Below are 25,223 nucleotides of genomic sequence, written 5' to 3'. Positions count from 1 at the left end.
GGTGCATGTCACCATGCACACCTAGCTTTTATTTTTTATTATTAGTAGAGATGAGGTCTTGTTATGTTGCCCAGGTTGGTCTCCAACACTTGGGCTCAAGCAGTTTTCCTGCCTCGACCTCCCAAAGTGTGATTACAGGCATGAGCCACTGTACAATGTACAACCATAGCTCAGCCATAGCCTTGATCTGGGCTCAAGCCATCTTCTTGCCTCAGCCTCCCAAGTAGCTGGGGCTATAGGCATTGGCCAACATGAATGACTTTTTTCTAGTTTTACTTTTTCAATTTTATATGGCTAGAATCATATTAGATTCCTTGTATTACTGTGTCTTCAGTGTTATGTTTGAGTTTCATGTTATTGCTTTTTTTTTTTTTTTTTTTAAGATGGAGTCATGCTCTGTCGCCAGGCTGGAGTGCAGTGGCGCGATCTCGGCTCACTGCAACCTCAGACTCCCTGGTTCAAGCAATTCTCCTGCCTCAGCCTCCTGAGTAGCTGGGATTACAGGCATGTGCCACCATGCCCAGCTAATTTTTGTATTTTTACTAGAGATGGGGTTTCACCATGTTGGCCAGGATGGTCTTGATCTCCTGATCTCGTAATCCATCTGCCTCAGCCTCCCAAAGTGCTGGAATTACAGGCATGAGCTACTGTGCCCGGCCTAACTATATAGTATTTCATTATACAGTTTAATCGTCTTCTGTTGACATTTTTCACTTGTAGATTTTTGGCTTTTACAAACCACATTGCTGTTGTTAAAATAAAAACTTTAGACATATTATTTTTGAGACGGAGTCTTGCTCTGTCACCCAGGCTGGAGTACAACGGCGCGATCTTGGCTCACTGCAACCTCTGCCTCCCAGGTTCAAGCAATTCTTCTGCCTCAGCCTCCTGAGTAGCTGGGATTATGGGCACCTGCCACCATGCCTGGCTAAGTTTTGTATTTTTAGTAGAGATGGGGTTTCACCATGTTGGCCAAGCTGGTCTTGAACTCCTGACCTCAGGTGATCCACCCACCTCGACCTCCCAAAGTGCTGGGATTACAGGCGTGAGCCACCGTGCCCGGCCCAGGCACATTAAATTTAACAGCATTTAATTGAGCAAAGAATGATTCAGAAACTGGGCAGCCCCCTCCAAACTTGAGTGGGTTCAGAACAGTTCCAGAGCTGCCAAGTGGTCGGATAACATTTATGGACAGAAAAAGGAAAGTGATATACGGAAAACGAAAGTGAGGTACAGAAATAGCTGAATTGGTTACAACTCAGCGTTTGCCTTATTTGATCACGGTTTGAACAATTGGCCACAATTCTGTGTGATTGGTAGGAAAGTAGGTTACAGTCTTTTTACAGTCTGGTTAGGTACAGCTCACTATGTATGGAGAATCCTTTAGGCTGAATTTATGCAAGGAGGCAACTTTAGGCTAAACTTAACACTCCAATCATCCTTGTATACGTACTCTAACTGCCTTAGGGCACCACCAGAGGTGAACTTGTTGAATCATTGGTCATGCATGTCTTCTGATTAACTGAAAGCACCAAAGTGGTTGTACCAACTTACATTTCAATTAAAAAGTGAGTGAGAGTTCTCATTTGCTATGTTGGACTTACAAAAAGGTCATTTGGCCGGACACAGTAACTCACACCACTTTGGGAAGTCAAGGCAGGAGAATCGCCCGAGGTCAAAATTTGGAGACCAGCCTAGGCAACATAACAAGACCCCATCTCTGCGAATAGTAATAAATAAAAATCAGCTGCGCATAGTGACATTCGTCTGTGGTCCCAGCTACTCAGGAGACTGAGGCAGGAGGATCCCTTGAGCCAGGGAGGTTGAGGCTGTTGTAAGCACTGATCACACCACTGCAGTCCAGCCTGGGCAACAGAGTGAGAACCTTTCTCAAAAAATAAAATTAGAAAAAAAGTTTTAATAGCTATATTGGGGTATAATTGAATTACTGTACAATAATTTGGACATATTTAAATTATATGACATAATAGTCTATCTGATCTTTGTTCTGATTCTTGGCACAGAGCCTCAAAAACCCTTGGAACTTCCCAAGTGAGAGTATCTTTGTTACGCTAATGAGGCAGCTTCTGGCAGTGCGCTAGATAACTTCAGGATGGGGCTGGTCACTTAAATTAGAGGATTGGAACTTTCTCCCAGGAGGAGAGGGAGGCTGGAGATTTGAGTTCAGTCTTGATTTTATAATTCATGCTTATGTCGTAAAGCCCAATGAATCCTGTGAACACTAAAGCTCAGGGGAGGTTACTGGTTGGTGAACACAGTGATGTGCTGGGAGGATGACACGTCCGGATTCCATGAGAAGAGGACATGAAGCTCTGTGTCCCCATCCCATCCACACACCCCTCTTCACCCCCAAGACTTTGGCTTATGTATCTCTTCAGTTTGACTGTTCTTACGTTATATACTTTTCTTCCACCTTGTTATTTTCTGTTTCTTTTTCCGTCCAGCTCACAGCACCTGGTATTCCCCAGTGGTCTACCATCCAAGATCGAGCCTGCTCAATCCTGTTTAGGCTTCCAAGTATTTCCTTTATAATAAAACTGTGACAATAAACATAGTGCTTTCAGGCAGGGTGCAGTGGCTCACATCTGTAATCCCAGCACTTTGGGAGGCCAAGGTGGGCAGATCACCTGAGGGCAGGAGTTCGAGACCCACCTGGCCAACATGACGTAACCCCATCTCTACTAAAAATACAAAAAAATTAGCCAGACATAGTGGTATTCACCCAGCTATTAGGGCAGGCTGAGGCATGAGAATCACTTGAACCTAGGAGACGGAGGTTGTAATGAGCTGAGATTGTGCCACTGCGCTCTAGCCTGGGTGACAGTAAAACTGCGTCTCGAATAAATAAATAAATAATAAATAAAAATATAGTGCTTTCCTTGAGTTGTGAGTTATTCTAGCAAATTTTTAAACCTATGTGTGTGTGTATGTATACATACTTACATACATACCACAACAGAGAAAATCTTTGCAACTTTTGGTTAGGTAATGATTTCTTAGGTAGGACACACAAAGCACAAACCATAAAAGAAAATAGTTGATAAAGTTAGATTACATTAATTAATCCTTCATCAATTAAATTTTTCTATGCTGTTAAAGACAAGCCTCAGACTGCGAGAAAATATTTGCAATACACATATCTGATAAAGGATTGGTACCCAGAATAAATGACAGCTGAAAACACATAAGGAAAAAAGAAATTTGGAGAGGCATATCACCAAGAAAATGTAGAGTAGATGGCAAATACGTGAAGAGATGCTTAATTTTGAGTTAATTTGTCTCAAAAAATATTTATAGAGTGCTGGAATGTAAATATTCAGTAAATGTTAATCATTATTAATAGTATTGGTGTTAGTGTTTCTTTTTTATCAATATTATAAAAATCTAGCTGTGGGCAAAATACTTTGATTTTTTCCTGCTCATTTCTTCAAAGACAAAAAGAAATACTGAGACCACAATAGATAAATAGCCAGAGGGTATTAAAACACAATCCACAGGAAAAAACCTCACATAGACATACCAAGAAATTGTTTCTCATAAGTGTATGATAAATTAGATGAGGTAAGAAGAGATTCGTCTACAAAGAGCCAATAGCATTTAAAAAGGCCCAAAGGGCACAGGGGATTCTGACGTGTTTAAGGATCTGAGAAAATCAGAGTCATGTTTCAAATACCAGTCAAGCTTTAGTTACGTTATTTTAAGCAGACAGGGAACTTGGTATTTAAAAAGTGATTTGGAATTGCTGGAAGAGCACCCTTAATTCAGGCTTACAGGACTAGACTCCCAGAACACTTCATATAGCTGGCCCACAAGAAGAGCTGAATCATTCGCTCTAATCAGAAAGGGGGGGAAATCAGGAAGCCACCCTGGAGCTCTTAAGTAGGGACACACTTTTAGCCGTAATCCAGTGATTAGGAAGTCACCATTGGTATAATTTGCTACAGAGCCTCACGCAGTTTAATAAATGAGTACCAGCACAAAATGGGTGATTCTTCCCTCTGTCTTCATAGTACTAACACCCAGTCAGTAGAAAGCTGCTGTGTATGTGCATGCCCACACACACACACACACACACCCCACCTCACGCCATACTTGCCATATGACAACAGCAGAAACTACACCACCACCTCTTCTGAACTTTCACCTTCCAAATCTTAAATAAGTGCCTCTGATGGGCTATACCAGAATTACGACTTCAACTCCATTGCAAGGGAATCTAGGAAATGTAGTTTTTAGCCTCAGTACAGCACATTAAAAATGTGCACAGAACGACATATTTAAAAAAAGGGAAGAATGAATGGAATTTCATTTGTGTTCCTGTGTGGTAAAGCAAAATCTAGTGGCTTAAAGGGACCACAAAGTCTATTCACAGAATTGTAAGAAACAATTATTCAATAGACTTTGTGGTCCTTCTTTTCCATGTGGTGCCTGCCGGGCTCACTTTTTTTTTTTTAACAGTTTATTTTAATTTAATAACAATCTGGGAAGTCTCCATCAGCTGTTCCAGTGCAATATCAAGTGCAAGTGGGAATTCAGAAATCTCAGTGGAACTGTTAGTGTAGCGAACCTTGTAGGTAAAATATATGTATACTTTAACTCTTACTTTTCTAGAGATAGCGTTTTGTTCTGTCACCAGGCTGGAATGCATTGGCATGATCCTAGCTCACTGCACCCTAGAACTTCTGGGCTCAAGCAGTCATCTTGTGTCAGCCTCCCAAGTAGCTGAGATTATAAGTGCAAGCCACCATTCTTGATAATACATACATACTTTTGATAGCACACAGGAACAGATCTCTCTAAAATTGCCCTCAATGATTTCATTCTCAGCAAACTGATCTGGGTCACTCAACATGTTTTGGTTTTGATTTTGAGACAGAGTTTTGCTTTTGTCACCCAGGCTGGAGTGCAATAGCACGATCTTGGCTTATTGCAATCTCTGCCTGCCAGATTCAAGCGATACTCTTGCCTCATCATCCCGAGTAGCTGGGACTACAGGCACCTACCACCATACCTGGCTAATTTTTGTATTTTTGGTTGAGACAGGGTTTCACCATGTTGGTCAAGATGGTCTCGAACTCCTGACCTCATGTGATCCACCCATCTCAGCCTCCCAAAGTGCTGGGATTATAGGCATGAGCCACTGTGCTTGGCTTCAACATGGCTTTTGATTGTTCCTCATGTTAGTGCATGTTCTCTCTCTCTTTTTTTTTTTTTGAAATGGAGTCTTGCTCTTGTAGCCCAGGCTGGAGTGCAGTGGCGTGATCTCAGCTTACTGCAACCTCCGCCTCCTGGGTTCAAGCGATTCTCCTGCCCCAGCCTCCTGAGTAGCTAGGATTACAGGCGCACACCACCACGCCCAGCTGATTTTTGGATTTTTGGTAGAGACGGGGTTTCACCATATTGGCCAGGCTGGTCTCGAACTCCTGACCTCATGATCCGCCTGCCTCAGCCTCCCAAAGTGCTGGGATTACAGGTGTGACTCACCGCGCTTAGCACTGCATGTTCTCTTTTTATAATAAATTCATGACCATCGGAAGATACCAGTTTGACATACATGGCATCAGGACCTTCACAGCCACCACAGGTTTTCTCCCCTTCATATTTATGAAGCTCACTTTGCTTTTACAGGGCCACTCTTGTGGCTAAATTTAGATGACAGCTCAATTAGGTCACCTTAGTTCTCTTCCACGTAGTCTATGTGATATACACAGCCTCTGTTTTTTGAATAGTCTGGGATTCCTAATAGCATGGTGGGTACATTCCCATAGGGGCATTGCAGTCTCAATGTACAAATGCTTATCAGGCCTGTTCTTGCATCAGGCTGACTAATGTCTCTTTGGTCAAAATAAGTCACCTAGACTGGGCACGGAGGCTCATGCCTGTAATCCCAGCATTTGGGAAGGCTGAGGCAGGTGGATCACCTGAGGTCGGGAGGTTGACGACCAGCCTGGCCAACGTGGTGAAATCCTGTCCCTACTGAAAACGCAAAAATTAGCCAGATGTGGTGGCGAGTACCTGTAGTTCCCAGCTACTCAGGAGGCTGAGGCAGGAGAATCTCTTGAACCTGGGAGGCAGAGATTGCAGTGAACCAAGATCATGCCACTGCAGTTTAGCCTGGGCGACAGAGCAAGACTCTTTCTTTAAAAAAAAAAAAAGTCACATGGCCAAATTCAGAGTCATTGTGGGAGAAGACTATACAAGGTATATATATGAGAAGGCATTGTATCATATAGCTCCAAGATAGCCCTGAATGATCCTTATTTCCTTGTATTTACTCCGTACAACACTGAACAGGGCTGACCTGAGTAACCAGCAGGCTGTGGTAGAAGTGACAATGTATGCTTTTCAAGGTTAGATCATAAAAGACTGCCACTTCAGATTTGCTCTCTTGGATCTCGCACCAGGGGAAAACCAACTAACTGCCTTTTCACTCGAGCTGTCAAGAAAGGCCCATGTAGTGAGGAACTGAGGCCTTTCAACAACAGCCAGTGTCAACTTAGAACCGTAAGAATGAGTTACCTTCAAAACACACCCTCCATGCCCATTCAAGCCTTCAGATAACTGCAGCCTTGACCAGGTACAGCCTCTTGAGAGATTCCAGGCCCACACAACTTAGCTAAGCTACTTTCCAATTCTTCAACTACATATGATAAATGTTCATGTTTTAAGGCACTGAGTTTTGGGATAGTTTATTAGATAGCAATAATTTAAAAATATTTTTTAGCCTGGGCAACATATGGCAAAATCCCATCTCTACAAACACACAAAAGAAGTACAACTTAGCCAGGTGCCGTGGTGTGTGCCTGTAGTACCAGCAGCTCAGGGGGCTGAGGTGGAAGGATCTCTGGAACCTGGGAGGTAGAGGTTGCAGTGAGCTGAGATTGTGCTACTGTCCAGCCCGGGCGGCAGAGCCAGACCTTTGTCTTGAACTCCTGGGCTCAAGCAGTCCTCCTGACTTGGCCTCCCAAAGTGCTAGGATTACAGGTGTGAGCCACCACACCCAGCCCTTCTCTATCTTTTGCTTCACAAACCCTGGTTCTAGTTTATTTGGATTTATCTAATTTCTCCAGATGGAAATATAGATGATGGATTTTTCATTCTTTCTTTTGTAAAATACACATTTAAGATTATAAATTTTCTTTAGGTACAATGGTAAGTGCATCTTATGAGTTTTGGTAGTTCATATTTACATTATAATTCAGTTCAAAATATTTTCTTATTTCCATTATGATTCCTTCTTTTATCAGTCATACTTTCCTAACTATTTAAGGAAGAAATAAAACCAGCCTTACTAGCACACTTTTGATATACTGCAATAGAAAAAAAGAGGGATTACTGCTTATTTTGTTTCAAGCCAGTATAATTTAGTACTAAAACCTGATACGGTTGTCTTTAGAAGTTATAAGCCAGTTTCTTTCATATAATTACAAATAAATAGAAATAATGTAATAGCAAATAAAATATAATACATAAAGTGTTATGACCAAGTTTATTAAGTGTTAATTCACAAGGCCCCACGATAGGTTGTCTGCAAACTGAGGAGCAAGGAGAGCCAGTCCAAGTCCCAAAATGGAAGAACTTGGAGTCTGATGTTTGAGGGCAGGAAGCATCCAGCACGGGAGAAATATGTAGGCTGGGAAGCTAGTCCCGCTTTCCCTTTTCACGTTTTTCTGCCTACTTTATATTTACTGGAAGCTGATTAGATTGTGCTCACCAGCTTAAGGTGGACCTGCCTTCCCCAGCCCGCTGACTCAAATGTAATCTCTTTTGGCAACACTCACACAGAAACACCCAGGATTAGTACTTTGTATCCTTCAATCCAATCAAGTTGACACTCAGTTTAAGACACACAGATTAAGTAAACTATGATTTATAATTAGAGAATAATTTTTAAGGTCTGGGGAAATTATTGTGATTTGGTACATAAAGAATTATAGTTATTTGCATAATTACAGAGAAAACAGGCCAGCATAAAGTACACAAAAATGTGAATAGTAGTTTCTGGAGTTGATAAATTATGGATTTTTCTTTTATTATTTTTTTCATGATTCTTTGCATTTTATAATGATTCCAAGGTGTGTGTTGGTTAAATTTATAACCATAAATAACAACAGGTTAATTAAATATTTTAATTAGAAATACAACTGCATTAAAATCATTCTAAAATGCCTTTTTTTTTTTTTTTTAAAGACAGTGTCTGTCACCTGGTCTGGAGTGCAATGGTATGATCTTGGGGCACTGCAATCTCCGCCTCCTGAGCTCAAGGGATTCTCCCATCTCAGCCTCCCATGCAGCTGGGACTACAGACACATGCTACCATACCCAGCTAATTTTTGTATTTTTTGTAGAGACAGGGTCTTGCCATGTTGTCCAGCCTGGAAAATGACTTTTTATTGTGAAATGTAAAAGTCATTAAAGCATGCAATGAAATAGCAATTTTAAGGAGCCTAAACAATGCACCTTTAATCATAAAATATAAAAGAAACATAGTCAATGATGTTGCCAAATATCAAATGAATATTATTGTCCACATGGGGCGAGGGACTACCTGGGCTAGATTTAAAATGAGTAATAAGAGGCTTAAGTTCTTCATAAATGAGGTGCTAGTTCAGATAATGTGTCTAAGAAGTTGATACTTGTTTATGGGTTTTTTAGACTAGCTGTTTCATGCTTGTGATCTTTTCTGAAATTCTTAAATGAAGATATATAAAAAGTTGACTGAATTGTCTGGTGGCCACTGATTGCTAATGGAAATGACTTTTTAAAAAAAAAATTACATCCTCCACTGATTTCTAAATGCCAGGAGTTGATTATTTTGTGTTTTTGTACATTTTTACAGATGGTAGTGAAAACTTTTATGGATATGGATCAGGACTCAGAAGATGAAAAACAGCAGTATCTCCCACTAGCCTTGCATCTTGCATCTGAATTCTTCCTCAGGAACCCCAATAAAGATGTGCGTCTCCTTGTAGCATGTTGTTTGGCTGATATCTTTCGTATCTATGCCCCGGAAGCTCCATATACTTCCCATGATAAACTTAAGGTAAATACAGTCTTTTTCATTTTATTATATTTTTCATTCACCACTGTTCAGAAGGTATACTTTTATTTTTATATTTTACCTTTATGAACATAGGTTTCATATTAGTCTCTTCATCTTAAGAATATATCATAAGTTGCAAAATTATTCATTCAGTTAGTATTTCCACAAATAACTGGGTTAGTTGGTTGTTTGATTTGAAGCATAGAAAGGTGTAGTTCAGAACTAGTCCCTGTGTGCTCAAATCCAATTTTCGGGTTAATACATCACAAAAGCCCAGATGGCTATGTTCCAGGGATAAATAGCAGATTAATGATACTTTTTAAAAATAATAGCATACCAGAATTTACATATTCATATGACTATTTTCCCCATAAGTTATTCAGCATGCAAAGCTATAGCTCATCTTGGTCATTCTGCCTTTGTTCAAGTGTTTGTGGAACTCATATTGATCTCTTGAGGAGATTTTGTATTTTGAATAATTTTATTCTTGGCAAATTTTAATCCTGTAGGCTGCTTTCTTTAAAAATAGTCCTAAAATTATTTTGTATTATATTGATACTACTGTGAGTTAAAACTTCTAAAGAAAGCTTATTAAGAAATGAAAGACTATCATGCAACATAGTACCATTGGACTAGTCTTTTGCCTTTTTACGCACTCAACTTTGTAGTCATACATCAACTTCAAAACATTGGCTAAAAATTACTGTTTACTTACAGGAAATAGTAATAGAAATACTCATATCCAACTCCTTAAAATGAAGATAGTTTTTGCCACTATGCAAGGTGGAGATAGTAAAGTGAAAGCACGATAGTAGAAGAAAATATAATGAGATACAGAGCCCGTGGTCCTCTCTGAAAGAGAAAGTCTAAAGATTTGTGGTTTATTTTTGCTTCTTGAGAGTATAATTTTATTTGATTGGATCTTTTGAATCATTTTGAATAATAGACTAGGCCAATCCCAAGACATTCATCTAAAGGAGAATTTTCTTTTATTGTAGTTTGTACACAAATAATAAATTTACATACTATTAGTGTGTTGTGAAAGAAACGTATTTGTGTCTAATATGTTTTATTTTTTTTAACAGGACATATTTTTGTTTATTACCAGACAGTTAAAAGGTTTGGAGGATACGAAGAGTCCACAGTTTAATAGATACTTTTATTTATTAGAGGTAAAAAACCAAAAAATTTATTTAATAACTGTTATATTATTTCACATGATAGAAAATTCTTCATGTTAACTTTGTAATGTAAAATGAGTCTTTTTGTTTTGTTCAAAGCCTATAATGTCTTTTACATTTCATAAGGCAAATATTATTTTATTTTTCTTCCTATCCTGAAGAGATAAAGTATATTCTGATGGAAAAACTGTAGATTATTTGAAGCTATGCCTTTTGTTTGTATCTTTCTATTTTTATTATTTTCTATTCTAGAAACAGATTTTTTAACTGCTTCTTAAATTTTGTGTGTAAATATATCTACCAACTTAAAAATATTGAGTATTTTTCAGTTTGAGAAAATTGATGCCATCAGGTATATATCTTTTTCAAGTCAGAATATGTGATTAATTTAACACTTAAAATTTTATATGTTGAGTCTTTATAGACTTTAATATGTTTCTAACTAAAAATTAATTTTTACTGAATTTTTATTATATAACTATTCTGTTTATATATGTATAATTCAATAATTATTTTTATTTATTTAAGAATTTAGCTTGGGTTAAATCATATAACATCTGCTTTGAATTGGAAGATTGCAATGAAATTTTTATTCAGCTTTTTAGGACTCTCTTCTCAGTGATCAAGTAAGTTATTTTTCAAGCATTTCTGTTTGTCTCTTTTTCTTGATTTATATATTCAGATGTTGTATACTCTACATCTACACTAAGATATTTCAGAGTTATAAGGAATTGTTTTCCTTAGAAAACTTAACATGAAGGGGAAAGTAAAAATTCTGTTGTCCGAACACTGCCTTTGACCACCTACTACCATTTTAAATTATGCTATCAGTTTACTGGTTGGCCCTTCAGTGCCCCAGTCTGTCCTGGAGGCTGTGGACCAGTAGAGAAGTATAAAGTGGTGCTCTTGTTTTGAAGGAACTTAGTATTTAATAGAGGCAACCACATATGGTTGTAAAGCAAATCCTCTGAAACCTTACATTAATACAATGAAGTATTAAGTTATGAGGTAGAAATTATGCATATTGTATGTACCATTAGTGCTGGGAGACATAATAGCTCAGTCTTTAAGCTCACTAACTTTGACAACTTCATATTCTAGACCTAGAAAAAAAGTCTTAAACATTGCCTAAATTGGCCTTCTCTTTATAGAAGTAGGGAAACTAATCCAGAGCCAGGAAGTATAGTGGCTTGCCCAAGGACCAGTTGCTGAACACGAGGCTCAAATTCTGATTTTAGCCCATGTTTTTTGGTTTGTGAGTTTTTTTGTTTTTGTTTGGTTTGGTTTTTTTTGTGTGTGGGTTTTTTGTTGTTGTTGTTGTTTTCTTCTGTGTGGGTTGTTTTGTTTTGTTTTTTTGAGACAGTGTTTTGCTCTGTGTCACCCATGCTGGAGTGCAGTGGTTCCATCTTGGCTCACTGCAACTTCCACCTCCCGGGTTCAAGCAATCCTCCTGCCTCAGCCTCCTGAGTAGCTGGGACTACAGGTGTGTGCCACCACACCCGACTAATTTTTGTATTTTTAGTAGAGACAGAGTTTCGCTCTGTTGGCCAGGCTGGTCTCAAACTTTTGACCTCAAGTGATCCACCCACCTCAGCCTCCCAAAGTGCTGGGTTTACAGGTGTGAGCTCCTATGCCCAGCCTGGTTTGTTTTTTGTATAGTAAATCAAGTACTGCTATGAGATGTGTTCTAGAGCATTACATTATATATAAACATATCTCACATAAGTTTTCTAGTAGTCACATTAATAGAAAATAAAAACAAGTGAAATTCATTTTGATAATATATTTTATATATTCCACTGTATCCAAAAGTATTTTCATTCCAACGTGTGGCCCTCGTCATGTTTCACATGTTCACCAGCCATATGTGGCAAATGGCTTGCATATTGAACAGCACATTTCCAGAGTTTTCTGGAGATTTTTATGAATGCTGTATCGTATTTTCTTTTTCCTTAGATGGAATGGTAGGATTAGACATGATCCTGAAACAAACAGGAAAGGATCACTCCAGCTTGGCATAGGATAGAAGCTTGTAGAAAGACAGCATGAGAAAAAACTTCCTGTGGCATTTGACTAGCAGTAAGCCTTTAAAGTAAATGATAGAACATATAAACCTTACCTTTGTGTTTGTTAGCTTTTGCTGCATTACAAAGTAACCTAAAACTTGATGGTTTAAGACAGCCACCATTTTATTTAGCTCGTGATTCTGCTTGGCAGTTGATTTTATTTGGGTTGGATTTGCACCTGTGTTTGTAGTCAGTTGGCAGGATACCTGGCCGATACCTGGCTGTTGGCTGAGGTGGGCTGAAGTGATAGAACTGGGTCACATGTCTCACCCATTCAGGAGGTCAGCCCAGGCCTCTTCATATGCTGACTAGGTTCAAAAGTAGCAAGAAAGGGCAGGCCTCACTGTGGAAGCACTTGAAACTGATTCTTGGCCTTATAGTTTATACTTTATTGATTTTTCATTTGTCTGTCTGAAATTCTTTGAGAGATACTAGGATGACATTTTCAGAAAAACCTTCTAGGTATTGAAAGCATTTTAGATGAAACTTTTGATTTTCAGTATTGGTGAATTAAAACTTCTAGTGGCAAGGATGATACATCAATAATTGCTTATGTTGGCTTATGCATTTGGGGGTATTTAAATAGGTTTTTATCTTAATTTGAGGAATTGATTAAGACCTAAGGTGTGGGAGTTGAAAAAAATGGCTGCCTTTATTATCATACTTTTTGTTTGTTTCCTTAAAATTTTATCACCTTTAAAAATCTGGGGCATGTAAGCAGAAGTGTCCTTTCTTTGAAGTGGACGTGTGTGTGTATGTGTTTTGAGACAGGGTCTTGGTCTGTCACCCAGGCTGGAGTGCAGTGGCATGATCATGGCTTGCTGATGTCTCGACCTCCTGGGCTCAAGTGATCCTCCCATATCAGCCTTCTGAGTAGCTGGGGCTATAGGGACACACCACCACGCCTGGCCAATTTTTAATTTTTTTGTAGAGACAGGGTTTCGCCACATTGCCCAGGCTAAAATTGACATTTTTATTAGGCAGAATTTAATTTACTCTTGGAATCCTAGTTGTATAGAGACTTAATTTATTTTAAAGGTCTTTTTTTTCCTTTTCCTTTTCTTTTCTTTCTTTTTTTTTTTTTTTTTTTTTTTTTTTTGAGACGGAGTCTTGCTCTGTCACCCAGGCTGGAGTGCAGTGGCGCGATCTCGGCTCACTGCAAGCTCCGCCTCCCGGGTTCACGCCATTCTCCTGCCTCAGCCTCCCGAGTAGCTGGGACTACAGGCGCCCACAACCACGCCCGGCTAATTTTTTTTTGTATTTTTAGTAGAGACGGGGTTTCACCGTGGTCTCGATCTCCTGACCTTGTGATCCGCCCGCCTCGGCCTCCCAAACTGCTGGGATTACAGGCGTGAGCCACCGCGCCCGGCCTTCTTTTTTTTTTTGATACGGAGTCTCACTCTGTCGCCCAGGCTGGAGTGCAGTGGCATGATCTCTGCTCACTGCAAACTCTGCCTCCCAGTTTCAAGTGATTCTTCCACCTTAGCCTCCCCAGTAGCTGGAATTCCAGGCGCCCGCCACCACGCCCCACTAATTTTTGTATTTTTGTAAAGACGAGATTTCACCATGTTGGCCAGGCTGGTCTCAAACTCCTGATGTCAGGTGATCCACTCGCCTCGGCCTCCCAAAGTGCTGGGATTACAGGCGCGAGCCACTGTGCCTGGCCTTTTTCTTTTTTAAAAAAATGTGAATTGAGGAAAACATAGTTTATTAGAAATTAGGTTTGTGTTTGTTTTTATAAAATACAACAATACCTTACAGCTGTTGTAATAGTCAACAAAAGGAGAAAGAAAATAGAGCCCCCCAAATTTCTCTGCCGTTATTGGCACTGTCCCTCAAGTGAAAATCCTTTACATGTGAGATTGTTGTTTTAAACTAGGAAGTTTAATTTCCTATTGGAAGCTTGAATTCTCTTATTCTTTTCCTCTTCCTCCTACTTATTCTTTTTTTTTTTTTATAGCAATAGCCACAATAAGAAGGTACAAATGCACATGCTAGATTTGATGAGTTCTATCATCATGGAAGGTGATGGAGTTACTCAAGAGTTATTGGACTCCATTCTTATTAACCTCATTCCTGCACATAAGGTCTGTAAAGTATGAAGATATTAAAGGTTAATATTTAACAGTCATGCTACACATAAGAATGAACAATTGTTTTCAGGCCATTTGCAATCCCATGTAATTGTTCCCATGACCATTCTCCACCTCAAATAAAATAGGTTAACATACGTTAGTCTTGTGGCTATTATTTTTACAAAATATATTGATTAACATATCATGTAAGAGTTTCATTCAAGAAATTGAATACGGAACTGAAAATGTTTCGTATTCACACAAATAATCTGAGAATTGTAAGGGGTTAGGGGTGTTGTCTTTTTGGTTAATTGTGTTTGGAAAAGAAATGTATTTCCTCCTTATTAACATAGATGTGACACATAGGAGTTTGGATTTCTTTTCAGAATCCGTATCGTACCTTTTTCTTAGGTACTCTCAGAAAAAGATTTGGGCAGAAGCTGTATGGTTAATGTTTTTTTTTTTTTTTGAGACGGAGTCTCGCTGTGTCTCCCAGGCTGGAGTGCAGTGGTGCGATCTCGGCTCACTGCAAGCTCCGCCTCCCGGGTTCACGCCATTCTCCCGCCTCAGCCTCCGAGTAGCTGGGACTACAGGCGCCCGCCACCACGCCCGGCTAATTTTTTGTATTTTTAGTAGAGACGGGGTTTCACCGTGTTAGCCAGGATGGTCTTGATCTCCTGACCTCATGATCCGCCCGTCTCGGCCTCCCAAAGTGCTGGGATTACAGGCTTGAGCCACCGCGCCCGGCCTGTATGGTTAATGTTAAGAAGAAAAGGATGATTCAGAGGTGTATCATTCTTCCCCATTTCCTTTTTCTATTTATCTCTACCAGATCCTCCTAAGAATCTGAAGGACTTGGCTGCCCTCAGGCTCCACCACTGGGCTCTACTCAAGCCTACCCCAGTGTTGATATTTGCCCTCCTGCTCTTTTCTTCTAATGGTTCAATAACCTGTTATCAGACATTAGAGGAAAAATATGTACTCATTCACAGAAAGATATAATTAATTTTAAATTATATTGAGTCTAAATATTATTTACATTTTATTCAAATGTAGTTTATGAAATTCTGAGACTGTGGCAAAGGAGAGTATATTTTGGCAGATTAAGACAGTATATTTGGTTTTTATATGCTAGGTAAGTAGGTTGGTGGTATGTTTTTGGGAAGGGGTCTCACTCTGTCACCTAGGCTGGAGTGCAGCGGCACAATCTTGCCTCATTGCAGCCTCTGTCTACTGGGCTCAAGTGATCCTCCTACCTCAGCCTCCCAAGTAGCTGGCAATACAGGCATGTGCCACCATACCTGACTTTTTTTTTTTAAAGTTTTCTTTGTAGAAACGGGATTTCTCGGCTGGGCGCGGTGGCTCAAGCCTGTAATCCCAGCACTTTGGGAGGCCGAGACGGGCGGATCACGAGGTCAGGAGATCGAGACCATCCTGGCTAACCCGGTGAAACCCCGTCTCTACTAAAAAATACAAAAACCTAGCCGGGCGAAGTGGCGGGCACCTGTGATCCCAGCTACTCGGGAGGCTGAGGCAGGAGAATGGCGTGAACCCGGGAGGCGGAGCTTGCAGTGAGCTGAGATCCGGCCACTGCACTCCAGCCTGGGCGACAGAGCCAGACTCAGTCTCAAAAAAAAAAAAAAAAAAGAAACGGGATTTCGCAATGTTTCCCAGGCTTATCTCAAACTCCTGGGCTCAAGCATCTCCCGCCTTAGCCTCCCAAAGTGCTGAGATAACAGGCATGAGCAACCACACTGGGCTTGAGAGAATTTTTATTAGTAGTAAGAAATAGACTTCTTTTAATAAATAGAAATGTTAACTTAATTTTAAGCAAATCTTGTCCTTTGCCAGTGAAATAAAAGTGTAGAGCAGGGGTCAAGAAGCTATGGCTTGTTAGTCAAATTTGGACCATTGCTTATTTATGTAAGTAAGATTTTATTGGAACACAGCCATGTTCATTCATTTTCATTTTGTTTATATCTCCTTTCATGCTACAACAGCAGAGTTGTGTAGTTGTAGCAGTGATTATATGACCCACAAGACCTAAAATATTTACCATGTGGCCCTTCATAGAAAAAGTTTGCCGACCCCTGGCCTAGAGTGTAGGGTTTCCTAGCCTCATTTTGGAAGAGGTGTGAGATGGTGGTGAATGAATCTGTTTGGTCCAGAACTTCAAGATATAGCGGTGTTACTCGGTGTTATTCAAAACAAGAATTCCCTTTTCAGGCATTTACTCGGTGTTATTCAAAACAAGAATTCCCTTTTCAGGCATTTTTAAAAAATTAAATATATATTTTCTAAGGTCCTTCTCAGATCCTTTAATTTATTTGAGTACATTGGGACTCTTTAAGCGGAAGCATATTATTCAGCATTTCAAAAATATAATTGATCAGTAACTCTGTTTATTTGAAACACTTACCAGGTCTACTCTTCTCCAGAGCAAGCACTGATTAAACAATGAAATAATTGAGCATGTTGTGTTAGACTGGGGAGTGTATGTGTTTAAGATACATGGGTGTAGTTGTCAGTTTACATTGGTTAACACATAAAAACCAAAAAGCATTAGGTCTATTTTGAGTTTAGTAAAACTTAATATAGGGTTGTGCTTTTGCTAACTAATCCATTTTAGTTTTTGATTAATAAATGAGTTTGATTTGCGACGTCTGCATTTAAGACCACTTGACTAGAGGATATTTGCAAAACCTTGAAGAGAATTCAGTTATTTTTATTTTTGCTTCGTATTTTAGTGAAGAAAAATTCGTATTTTATTACAGATTTGAAGACTATAGTATTCTAGTGTTGCTATCTCATAAATTAACAAATTCATTTGTAACTTTCCATGTTTTTATTATTTTTCAGAACTTAAATAAACAGTCCTTTGACCTTGCAAAAGTGCTATTGAAAAGAACAGTCCAGACTATTGAGGCATGCATTGCTAATGTATGTATTTCTTTCTGTGTTCATTCTATATTTTGTAATTCTTAATCCTTTGTACTAATTTATTAGAACCTCTTACATAGAAGTTTATTTAGCTTATAAATGTAGAAGAACTTATGTCCAAATGTGACCAAGGTTAGAGAAATGCAGCATAAGCTTCATGATGTTGTTTTTAAAGGGTGGATGTTACTATAAGAAAAGTTGTCTGCAACTCCCATCCCCTTATCTGCATTTGTATTTATATTTATTTCATTGTCTCCCAGATGTGCTGATCTCTTTCATTTTTTCTCTACATCTTTATCCTTGGGTCTTTGTGTCTCTCTTTATATATTTTCTTCTTTGTGTCTTTTGGGTCATTCTTCTGAAGTCCTCTAATGTTTCTTCCTTTTTTTTTTTTTTTTTTTTTAAAGATTACAGAGATTTATTTAGAAAATTGGTTGTTTTGGCTGTTGTTTTTGGCAAACATTTAAATACTTTGAGTAATGAAAGATTGTGATAGTTGCTATATAGTAATAGTTTAAAAAAACTGTACTGAGGAATTTGTTCTGGGTTTTTTTGTTTTTACTAAAAAAGTTAATAATTAGGAAAAAAAGTTTGCAATTTCACTACCTTATAACAACTAATTCCATTGTACATTTGCTCATATTTATAACTATTTTCCCACATACTTTATGAAAACAAAATTTTTTTTTTTTGAGACGGAGTCTTTCTCTGTCCCCGAGGCCGGAGTACAGTTGTGCAATCTTGGCTCATTGCAAGCTCCACCTCCCGAGTTTATGCCATTCTCCTGCCTCAGCCTCCCGAGTAGCTGGGACTACAGGCTCTCGCCACCATGCTCGGCTAATTTTTTGTATTTTTAGTAGAGACAAGGTTTCACCGTGTTAGCCAGGGTGATCTCGATCTCCTGACCCTGTGATCTACCCTCCTGAGCCTCCCAAAGTGCTGAGATTACAGGTGTGAGCCACTGCACCCGGCTACTTTATGTAAAATTTTTATTGTCTTACTTGTATTTACATATTTTGACATTCTTTTTAAATATATAAGAATGACTGTAAATGTTTCTTGATATGTATTTCCTTATTGTCATAGACTTAGGTCTTTTCAGTGTTTCTTTCCTTTCCTAATCATCTTTGTGAATCTTAACATTTATGTGTTGTTGAATTATTTTCCATGGATAAAAATACAAAGAGGCTTTTAATTTAAATGTTATCCTATTAGTATTGCTTGGATTGCTAAATTAATATTTAAACAGATTAAACAATAATGGTACTAAAGAAGTGTCTGTCTTCAGCCTTGAATACATTTCTCAATTCTCAGAAATAACCATCCCCAATAGGTTTTCTTATATCCTTTCAGAAGTAGTATTCTATGCTTTTTTGTGTGTGTGTATGCATATATTTTGATAAAACTGTCTTCCTCATTATTTTCAACGTCTGCATAGTAAATATGGATTTTTTGGTATTATTCTTATGCAATGGGAATGATTTTTTTTTCCTTTTTTTTGGAGATGGAGTCTCACCTTGTTGACCAGGCTGGAGTGCAGTGGTGCAGTTTCAGCTCACTGCAACCTCTGCCTCCCAGGTTCAAGTGATTCTCCTGCTTCAGCCTTCTGAGTGGCTGGACTGCAGGCGTGTGCCACCACACCCTGCTAATTTTTATATTTTTAGTAGAGATGGGGTTTCACCATGTTGGCCAGGCTGGTCTTGAACTCCTGACCTCAGGTAATCTGCCTGCCTCGGCCTCCCAAAGTACTGTGATTACAGGTATGAGCCACTGTGCCTGGCCAATAATGAGCATTTTCTAACTCTTAATTTATACTGCTTTTCAAATTATGTTACTACCAGAAATGTATGCTTGTTTCAGTTGTGTACAATTGCCCCTGGGACATTTTAAAAATTGAATTATTCTGCATTTGTGGCGGTCGTGGTGTGCAATGCTGGTATCTTTTAATCTGTGCTCTTGGCCTTGTATACTCTTTATTTCCATCTACCATTTAAAAAAAAAATCAGTTAGCTTTTGTATTACCAACTTTTTGTTCTTTTTGTCATGCGAGCCAAAACATATTTGACTTTCTCTGAGTATTAAAAGAACCAACCCAACAACAAAAAAAAATCCTTCCCCTTTAAATACTCTTTATTACTAAACTCATGGAAACATTATTCTGATTTTTTTTTTTTTTGAAACAGGGTCTTGTTCTGTCCCCCATGCAGGAGGAGTACAGTGATGTGATCACAACTCACTGCAACCTCGACTTCTTAGGGCTTAAATGATCCCACCTGCCATGGCCTCCTGAGTAGCTGGGGCTATAGGCATGCACCACCACGCCCAGATAATTTTTTAATTTTTGTAGAGTCAAGGGTCTCACTGTGTTGCCCAGGCTGGTCTCCAACTCCTGGGCTCAAGATTGTCATGTCTTGGCTTCCCCAAAGTACTGGGATTATAGGCGTGTGCCGCGGTACCTTTGATTTTTTAAAAAATCAAAGGTTGAGGCCAGGCGCAGTGGCTCACACCTGTAATCCCAGTACTTTGGGAGGCCAAGGCTTGTGGATCACCTTAGGTATGGAGTTTGAGACCAGCCTGGCCAACATGGGGAATCCTTGTCTCTACTAAAAATACAAAAATTAGCTGGCCGTGGTGGCGGGTTCCTGGGGCTGAAGCAGGAGAATTGCTTGAATCTCAGAGGTGGAAGTTGCAGTGAGCCGAGATCACGCCACTGTGTTCCAGCCTGGGCGACACAGCCAGACTCCATCTCAAAAAAAGAAAAAAAAAAATCAAAGATTGAGACTTTGTAATATTTCTCTGCTACAAGGAAATTTTTCTAAAGTCCTTTGTAATGAACTACACAAACGGTCTAAATTGTTTTAATGAAAACAAAGATTCCTAGAAAAGTCCTTATTTGAAATATACCCAACAAACCAATTTTGGTTTTTGCTTTTCTCCTTGTAACATTCATGATTTGATATTATTAGGAAATTATTTCTTCCGCTGTTTAGATGATTGTCCTATTGTATATTAGTAATCACACATGTATTTGTATCACCTCCTTCAATTGTATGTGTAAAACCTAATTGTATAGTTTATAAAAATGTTTATAAAAATGTATCCATGTTTTTAAGTGAACTGGATGTTTTATTTTTGTTTTTAATATCTCTTACAGTTTTTCAATCAAGTCCTAGTGCTGGGAAGATCATCAGTAAGTGATTTGTCAGAACATGTATTTGATCTGATTCAGGAACTTTTTGCTATAGATCCTCATTTATTATTATCCGTCATGCCACAGCTTGAATTCAAACTAAAGGTAAGGTTGACCAATTTTCTTTTCTATTTTGTTTTTCATGTTTTTCTTATTTCTAGAGCAAGTACAATGTAAAATTGACCAATTTTCTTGCCCTTTAAACTTTCCAGGAAAAATGTATACCGCATAATTTTTTGGTAACTGCAGAAGAATAAAGTATGACTTCAATTTATCTTTTTCTTTGTTTTTTTTGGACGGAGTTTTGCTGTTGTTGCTCAGGCTGAAGTGCAGTGGCGCAGTCTCGGCCCACTGCAACCTTCGCCTCCTGGATTCAAGCGATTCTTCTGCCTCAGCTTCCCGAGTAGCTGGGACTATAGGCGCACACCACCATGCCCATATAATTTTTATATTTTTAGTAGAGACGGGGATTTGTCGTGTTGTCCAGGCTGGTCTCAATCTCTTGACCTTGTTATCTGCCCACCTCGGCTGCCCAAAGTGCTGGGATTACAGGCATGAGTCACCATGCCTGGCCACAAAATTATAATACTTCTAATTGTTAAATATCTCCTGATAATCACAGTGACACAAGCAATAGATAGGAAAAATGGTATTATCTTAGAATTTTTTTTTTTTTTTTTGAGACGGAGTCTCGCTCTGTTGCCCAGGCTGTAGTACAGTGGCGCGATCTCGGCTCACTGCAAGCTCCGCTTCCCAGGTTCACGCCATTCTCCCGCCTCAGTCTCCAGAGCAGCTGGGACTACAGGTGCCCGCCACCGTGCCCGGCTAATTTCTTTTTTTTTGTATTTTTAGTAGAGACGGGGTTTCACCATGTTAGCCAGGATGGTCTCGATCTCCTGACTTCGTGATCTGTTCGCCTCAGCCTCCCAAAGTGCTGAGATTACAGGCTTGAACCACCGCTCCCGGCCTATCTTAGAAATTTATAGTACATGTTGGTATTAAATGGTATCCATTATTAGGTAGATATGTTTTAGAACATCCAAAGACTTTAAATGGAATCCTAATATGGTATTGCTTACAATTTTATGACCTTTTCATGGTACAGATTAAGGACAGAAATTTGACTGTCCTAAAAATAGTATATCTATTTTTTATAGACAACTGAGCAAGTAATTTGTAATTCTTGCTCCTTTGATATTTGTAAAAGTTTAATACTGCCTTGAAGTCTTGGGCTCAAGTGATCCTCTTGTCTCAGTCTCTTGAGGAGCTGGGACTATAGGTATACCTCACCATTCCTGGTAATATATATATATATATATTTTTTTTTTTTTTTTGGTTGAGAGGGGTTCTCAATATGTTGCCCAGCTGGTCTCAAATTCCTGGCCTAATGCAATTCTCCTGTCTTGGCCTCAGATTACTGAGAAGGCATGAGCCACTGAGTCTGGTCAAGGAGTGTATTTTGACTTTTACAAATAGCAGAGGGGCGAGTTTTCAGTTAGTTTTACTTCTGTGGTTAATAGATGTTAAATGTCACCTCGTTTGAAATAATCACCGATCTACTAAAATAGTTACTTGCTATTAGAATAAAATTTCCATATATTATTTCATATTTAAGGGACAGATTACTTTTTCTTTAAGAAATAAATCATATTGGCTAGTAAATTGAACTTATTAGAAGGTTGTGCTACTCTGCATTATTGTCACCTTGCTTGAGAAAAATTTTGTCAAAGAAAATCAGGCTGGGCCAAGTGCCGTAGCTCGTACCTGTGTAATCCCAGCACTTTGGGAGGTGGAGGCAGGCAGATCTCTTGAGCCCAGGAGTCTGAGACCAGCTTGAGCAACATGGTGACACCCATCTCTACAAAAAATACAGAAATTAGCCAAGGATAATGGCACACACCCATAGTCCCAGCTACTCAGGAGGCTGAGGTGGGAGGATGGCTTGAGCCTGGAAGGTGGAGGTTATAGTGGACTGAGGTTGCTCCACTGTACTCCAGCCTGGGTGATAGAGCCAGACCCAGACCTTGTCTCACAAAAAAAAAGAGAAAGAAAATCAGGCCAGGTGTGGTACCTCATGTCCATATAATCCCAGCATTATGGGAGGCTGAGATGGGAGGCTTGCCTGAGGCCAGGAGTTCAAGACCAACCTTGTCAACGTGGTAAGATTCTGTCTCTATAGAAAAATAAAAAATTAGCCAGGTGTGGTGATGCACACCTGTATGTCCAGCTACTCAGGAGGCCAAGGTGGGAGGATCACTTGAGCCCAGGAGTTCAAGGCTGCAGTGAGCCATGATCATGCCAGTGTACTCTAGCCTGGGCAACAGAACAAGAGTCTACCTCTTTTTTTAAAAAAATCATTTTTGTCATTTATAATTAAAATAGTTAATACTTGATGTAATTTTCATTTTTACATTGGTTAAGTGTGCCTGTTTTACCCACAAAACCCCTGTTCTTGAGCGTTAAAACATTCATAAGGAAAATATTTTATACTGTGGTCTTTATTTTTCTATTTTTACTTCTCTTTTGCCAAAAATATTTTGTTTATTGGATATCTGGTATTGCTTTAGCCACATATTGTATGTGAACACCTAAAAAAAAAAAATTAGCAGTTGCTTTTAGATGTTGTGTTTATTTTCCTAGCGAATATGATTTTTGAAAAGTTTCACACAACATATGGTTTCAGAATAACTTATTTTACATTAAAGCGTGGCATCACCACTGAAACTGAAACAGAATTTTTATCACATATACTGTTTCAGGATAAGAAAATAAGAGACTCTTACTAGAAAACAATGAAGTTTTGCTTTTTTATAGTATTTAAGTTGACCTTCAGATCGTCTTTTTGATTCTTGGGCTGCTATTAAAATGAGTTTCCACGAATCATGAAATTCTGTAGTATCGTATTCACCAGTCAGTAGGGGATTCTTCATTAAAACTTTGTATATCGGCCAGGCGCGGTGGTTCATTCCCATAATCCCAGCACTTTGGGAGGCTGAGGCGGGTGGGTCACAAGTTCAGGAGTTCGAGACCAGCCTGGCCAAGGTGGTGAAACCCCATCTCTACTAAAAATGTGAAAATTAGCCGGGCGCAGTGGTGGATGCCTGTAATCCCAGCTATTCGAGAGGCTGAGGCAGGAGAATCTCTTGAATCTGGGAGGCAGAGGTTGCAGTGAGCTGAGATCGCGCCACTGCACTCTAGCTTGGGAGACAGAGCAAGACTCCTCAAAAAAAAAAAACTTTGTATATCAAAACTTGAATTGATGTGTATTTATGTTGGAATGTAAATTGCAGATTTCCTATAAAGTAAGCTTATTAGGGTGGTAACTGTAGCTTTGTCCTTCATAGACGTTTTTATAGGGTTCGTAATGTTAAAAGTGAATCATATGTCTGTATTTACAATGTCCATAACCAGTGTATAGAATGCAGTTAATCAGTGAAGTAGACATAAATTAGCAGTTGAGAAGGTGTGAAATAAGAGCAAAAACCCAGATGATCTAACATGAAATCAAATCAATTTCTGCATAGTAAATGAGGACATATGATATTTTAAACTTCTCACAGTTATAAGCAGAAATATGAAATTGTATCTTCTTGAGACTGTTTCAAGATATTTTCTGTAATCTGATGAATAAAGCTCAAGCTTCACTTTCTGTTTTCCCTTCTTAGAGCAATGATGGAGAAGAGCGATTAGCTGTTGTTCGACTTCTAGCTAAATTGTTTGGCTCCAAAGATTCCGATTTGGCAACACAGAATCGTCCTCTTTGGCAATGTTTTCTTGGAAGGTAAGAGAACATATAATTCTGATGTTTATATTTTGGAAAATAGTCAGTAGGGTGCAGTCCACCTGATTAAAACTATACATATCAGAACTTTCTTTGATAGATGTTGGTTTCATTGTCATCTGTGTTGCCATCCTTCTTATGGAATAAATTGTAGGAAAAATTTTTTATGGAGAAAGCTTAGTATTTTATCTGTGTAACACTTTTTAACTTCTTGTTAAAATAATGTCATGGCCAGGCCTGGTGGCTCATACCTATAATCCCAGCACTCTGGGAGGCTGAGGTGGGCAAATCACTTGAAGTCAGGAGTTCAGGAAACCAGCCTGACCAACTTGGTGTCTCTACTAAAAATACAAAAATTAACTGGGGGTGGTGACCGGCACTTGTAACCACAACTAGTCAAGAGGCTGAGGTGGGAGAATCCTTGAATCCGGGAGGCGGAGGTTGCAGTGAGTGAGATCGAGCCACTGCATTCCAGCCTGAGTGACAGAGTGAGACTCCATCTCCAAAAAAAAAGAAAATTAGAATACATAGACAGCATTGCAGTATATTCTAAGTCTTAAGATTTTTAAATCATGAAGCTGAATACATACAGATCCAAATTTAAGAACCTGTGCCATTTGTCAGCCTACCAACTTTTTCATTTACTAGTGCTTGCCTTTTGGGTCTGTAACTTATCTGAACACACTGTATGCTGTTTTTTAACTAATTTGGTATAATTGTATAATTTTTAAATGGAAAATATTATTGCCCTTAACTCAGATAGTTTTTAATGTTTCTTCTCAAGAGCTTAGAATGACTGAATTCTATTTGGCTTGGTAGTAGTGTTGACAAATTTATGAAATTCATTACATTCCTCCTTGCGTTCCATTTACCTGTTTTGCTTTTAAAGCTGATTGGAAAGTAGATATTTACTATTAATATTCTGG

General features: G+C 38.9%; 1 protein-coding gene across 4 annotated transcripts in view; it reads left to right on the top strand.

Annotated features, from left to right (window-relative positions):
• Nucleotides 1-25,223, top strand: part of PDS5A (PDS5 cohesin associated factor A) — a 165,366-nt gene that overhangs the window by 39,584 nt on the left and 100,559 nt on the right. For all 4 annotated transcript variants that reach the window (XM_015138215.3, XM_078003242.1, XM_078003243.1 and 1 more), the window contains exons 3-9: nt 8,861-9,064; nt 10,150-10,236; nt 10,774-10,871; nt 14,272-14,398; nt 17,246-17,326; nt 20,481-20,621; nt 24,182-24,297. In XM_015138215.3, coding sequence (XP_014993701.1) covers nt 8,861-9,064; nt 10,150-10,236; nt 10,774-10,871; nt 14,272-14,398; nt 17,246-17,326; nt 20,481-20,621; nt 24,182-24,297 — 854 coding nt within the window. The remainder of the gene's footprint in view (nt 1-8,860; nt 9,065-10,149; nt 10,237-10,773; nt 10,872-14,271; nt 14,399-17,245; nt 17,327-20,480; nt 20,622-24,181; nt 24,298-25,223) is intronic.

The sequence above is a fragment of the Macaca mulatta genome, chromosome 5, assembly GCF_049350105.2.
Source record: "Macaca mulatta isolate MMU2019108-1 chromosome 5, T2T-MMU8v2.0, whole genome shotgun sequence".
NCBI classification, from domain to species: Eukaryota; Metazoa; Chordata; class Mammalia; order Primates; family Cercopithecidae; genus Macaca; species Macaca mulatta.
The sequence above is the reverse complement of the archived record's forward strand: the minus strand, read 5'-3'. Positions and strand labels throughout refer to the sequence as shown.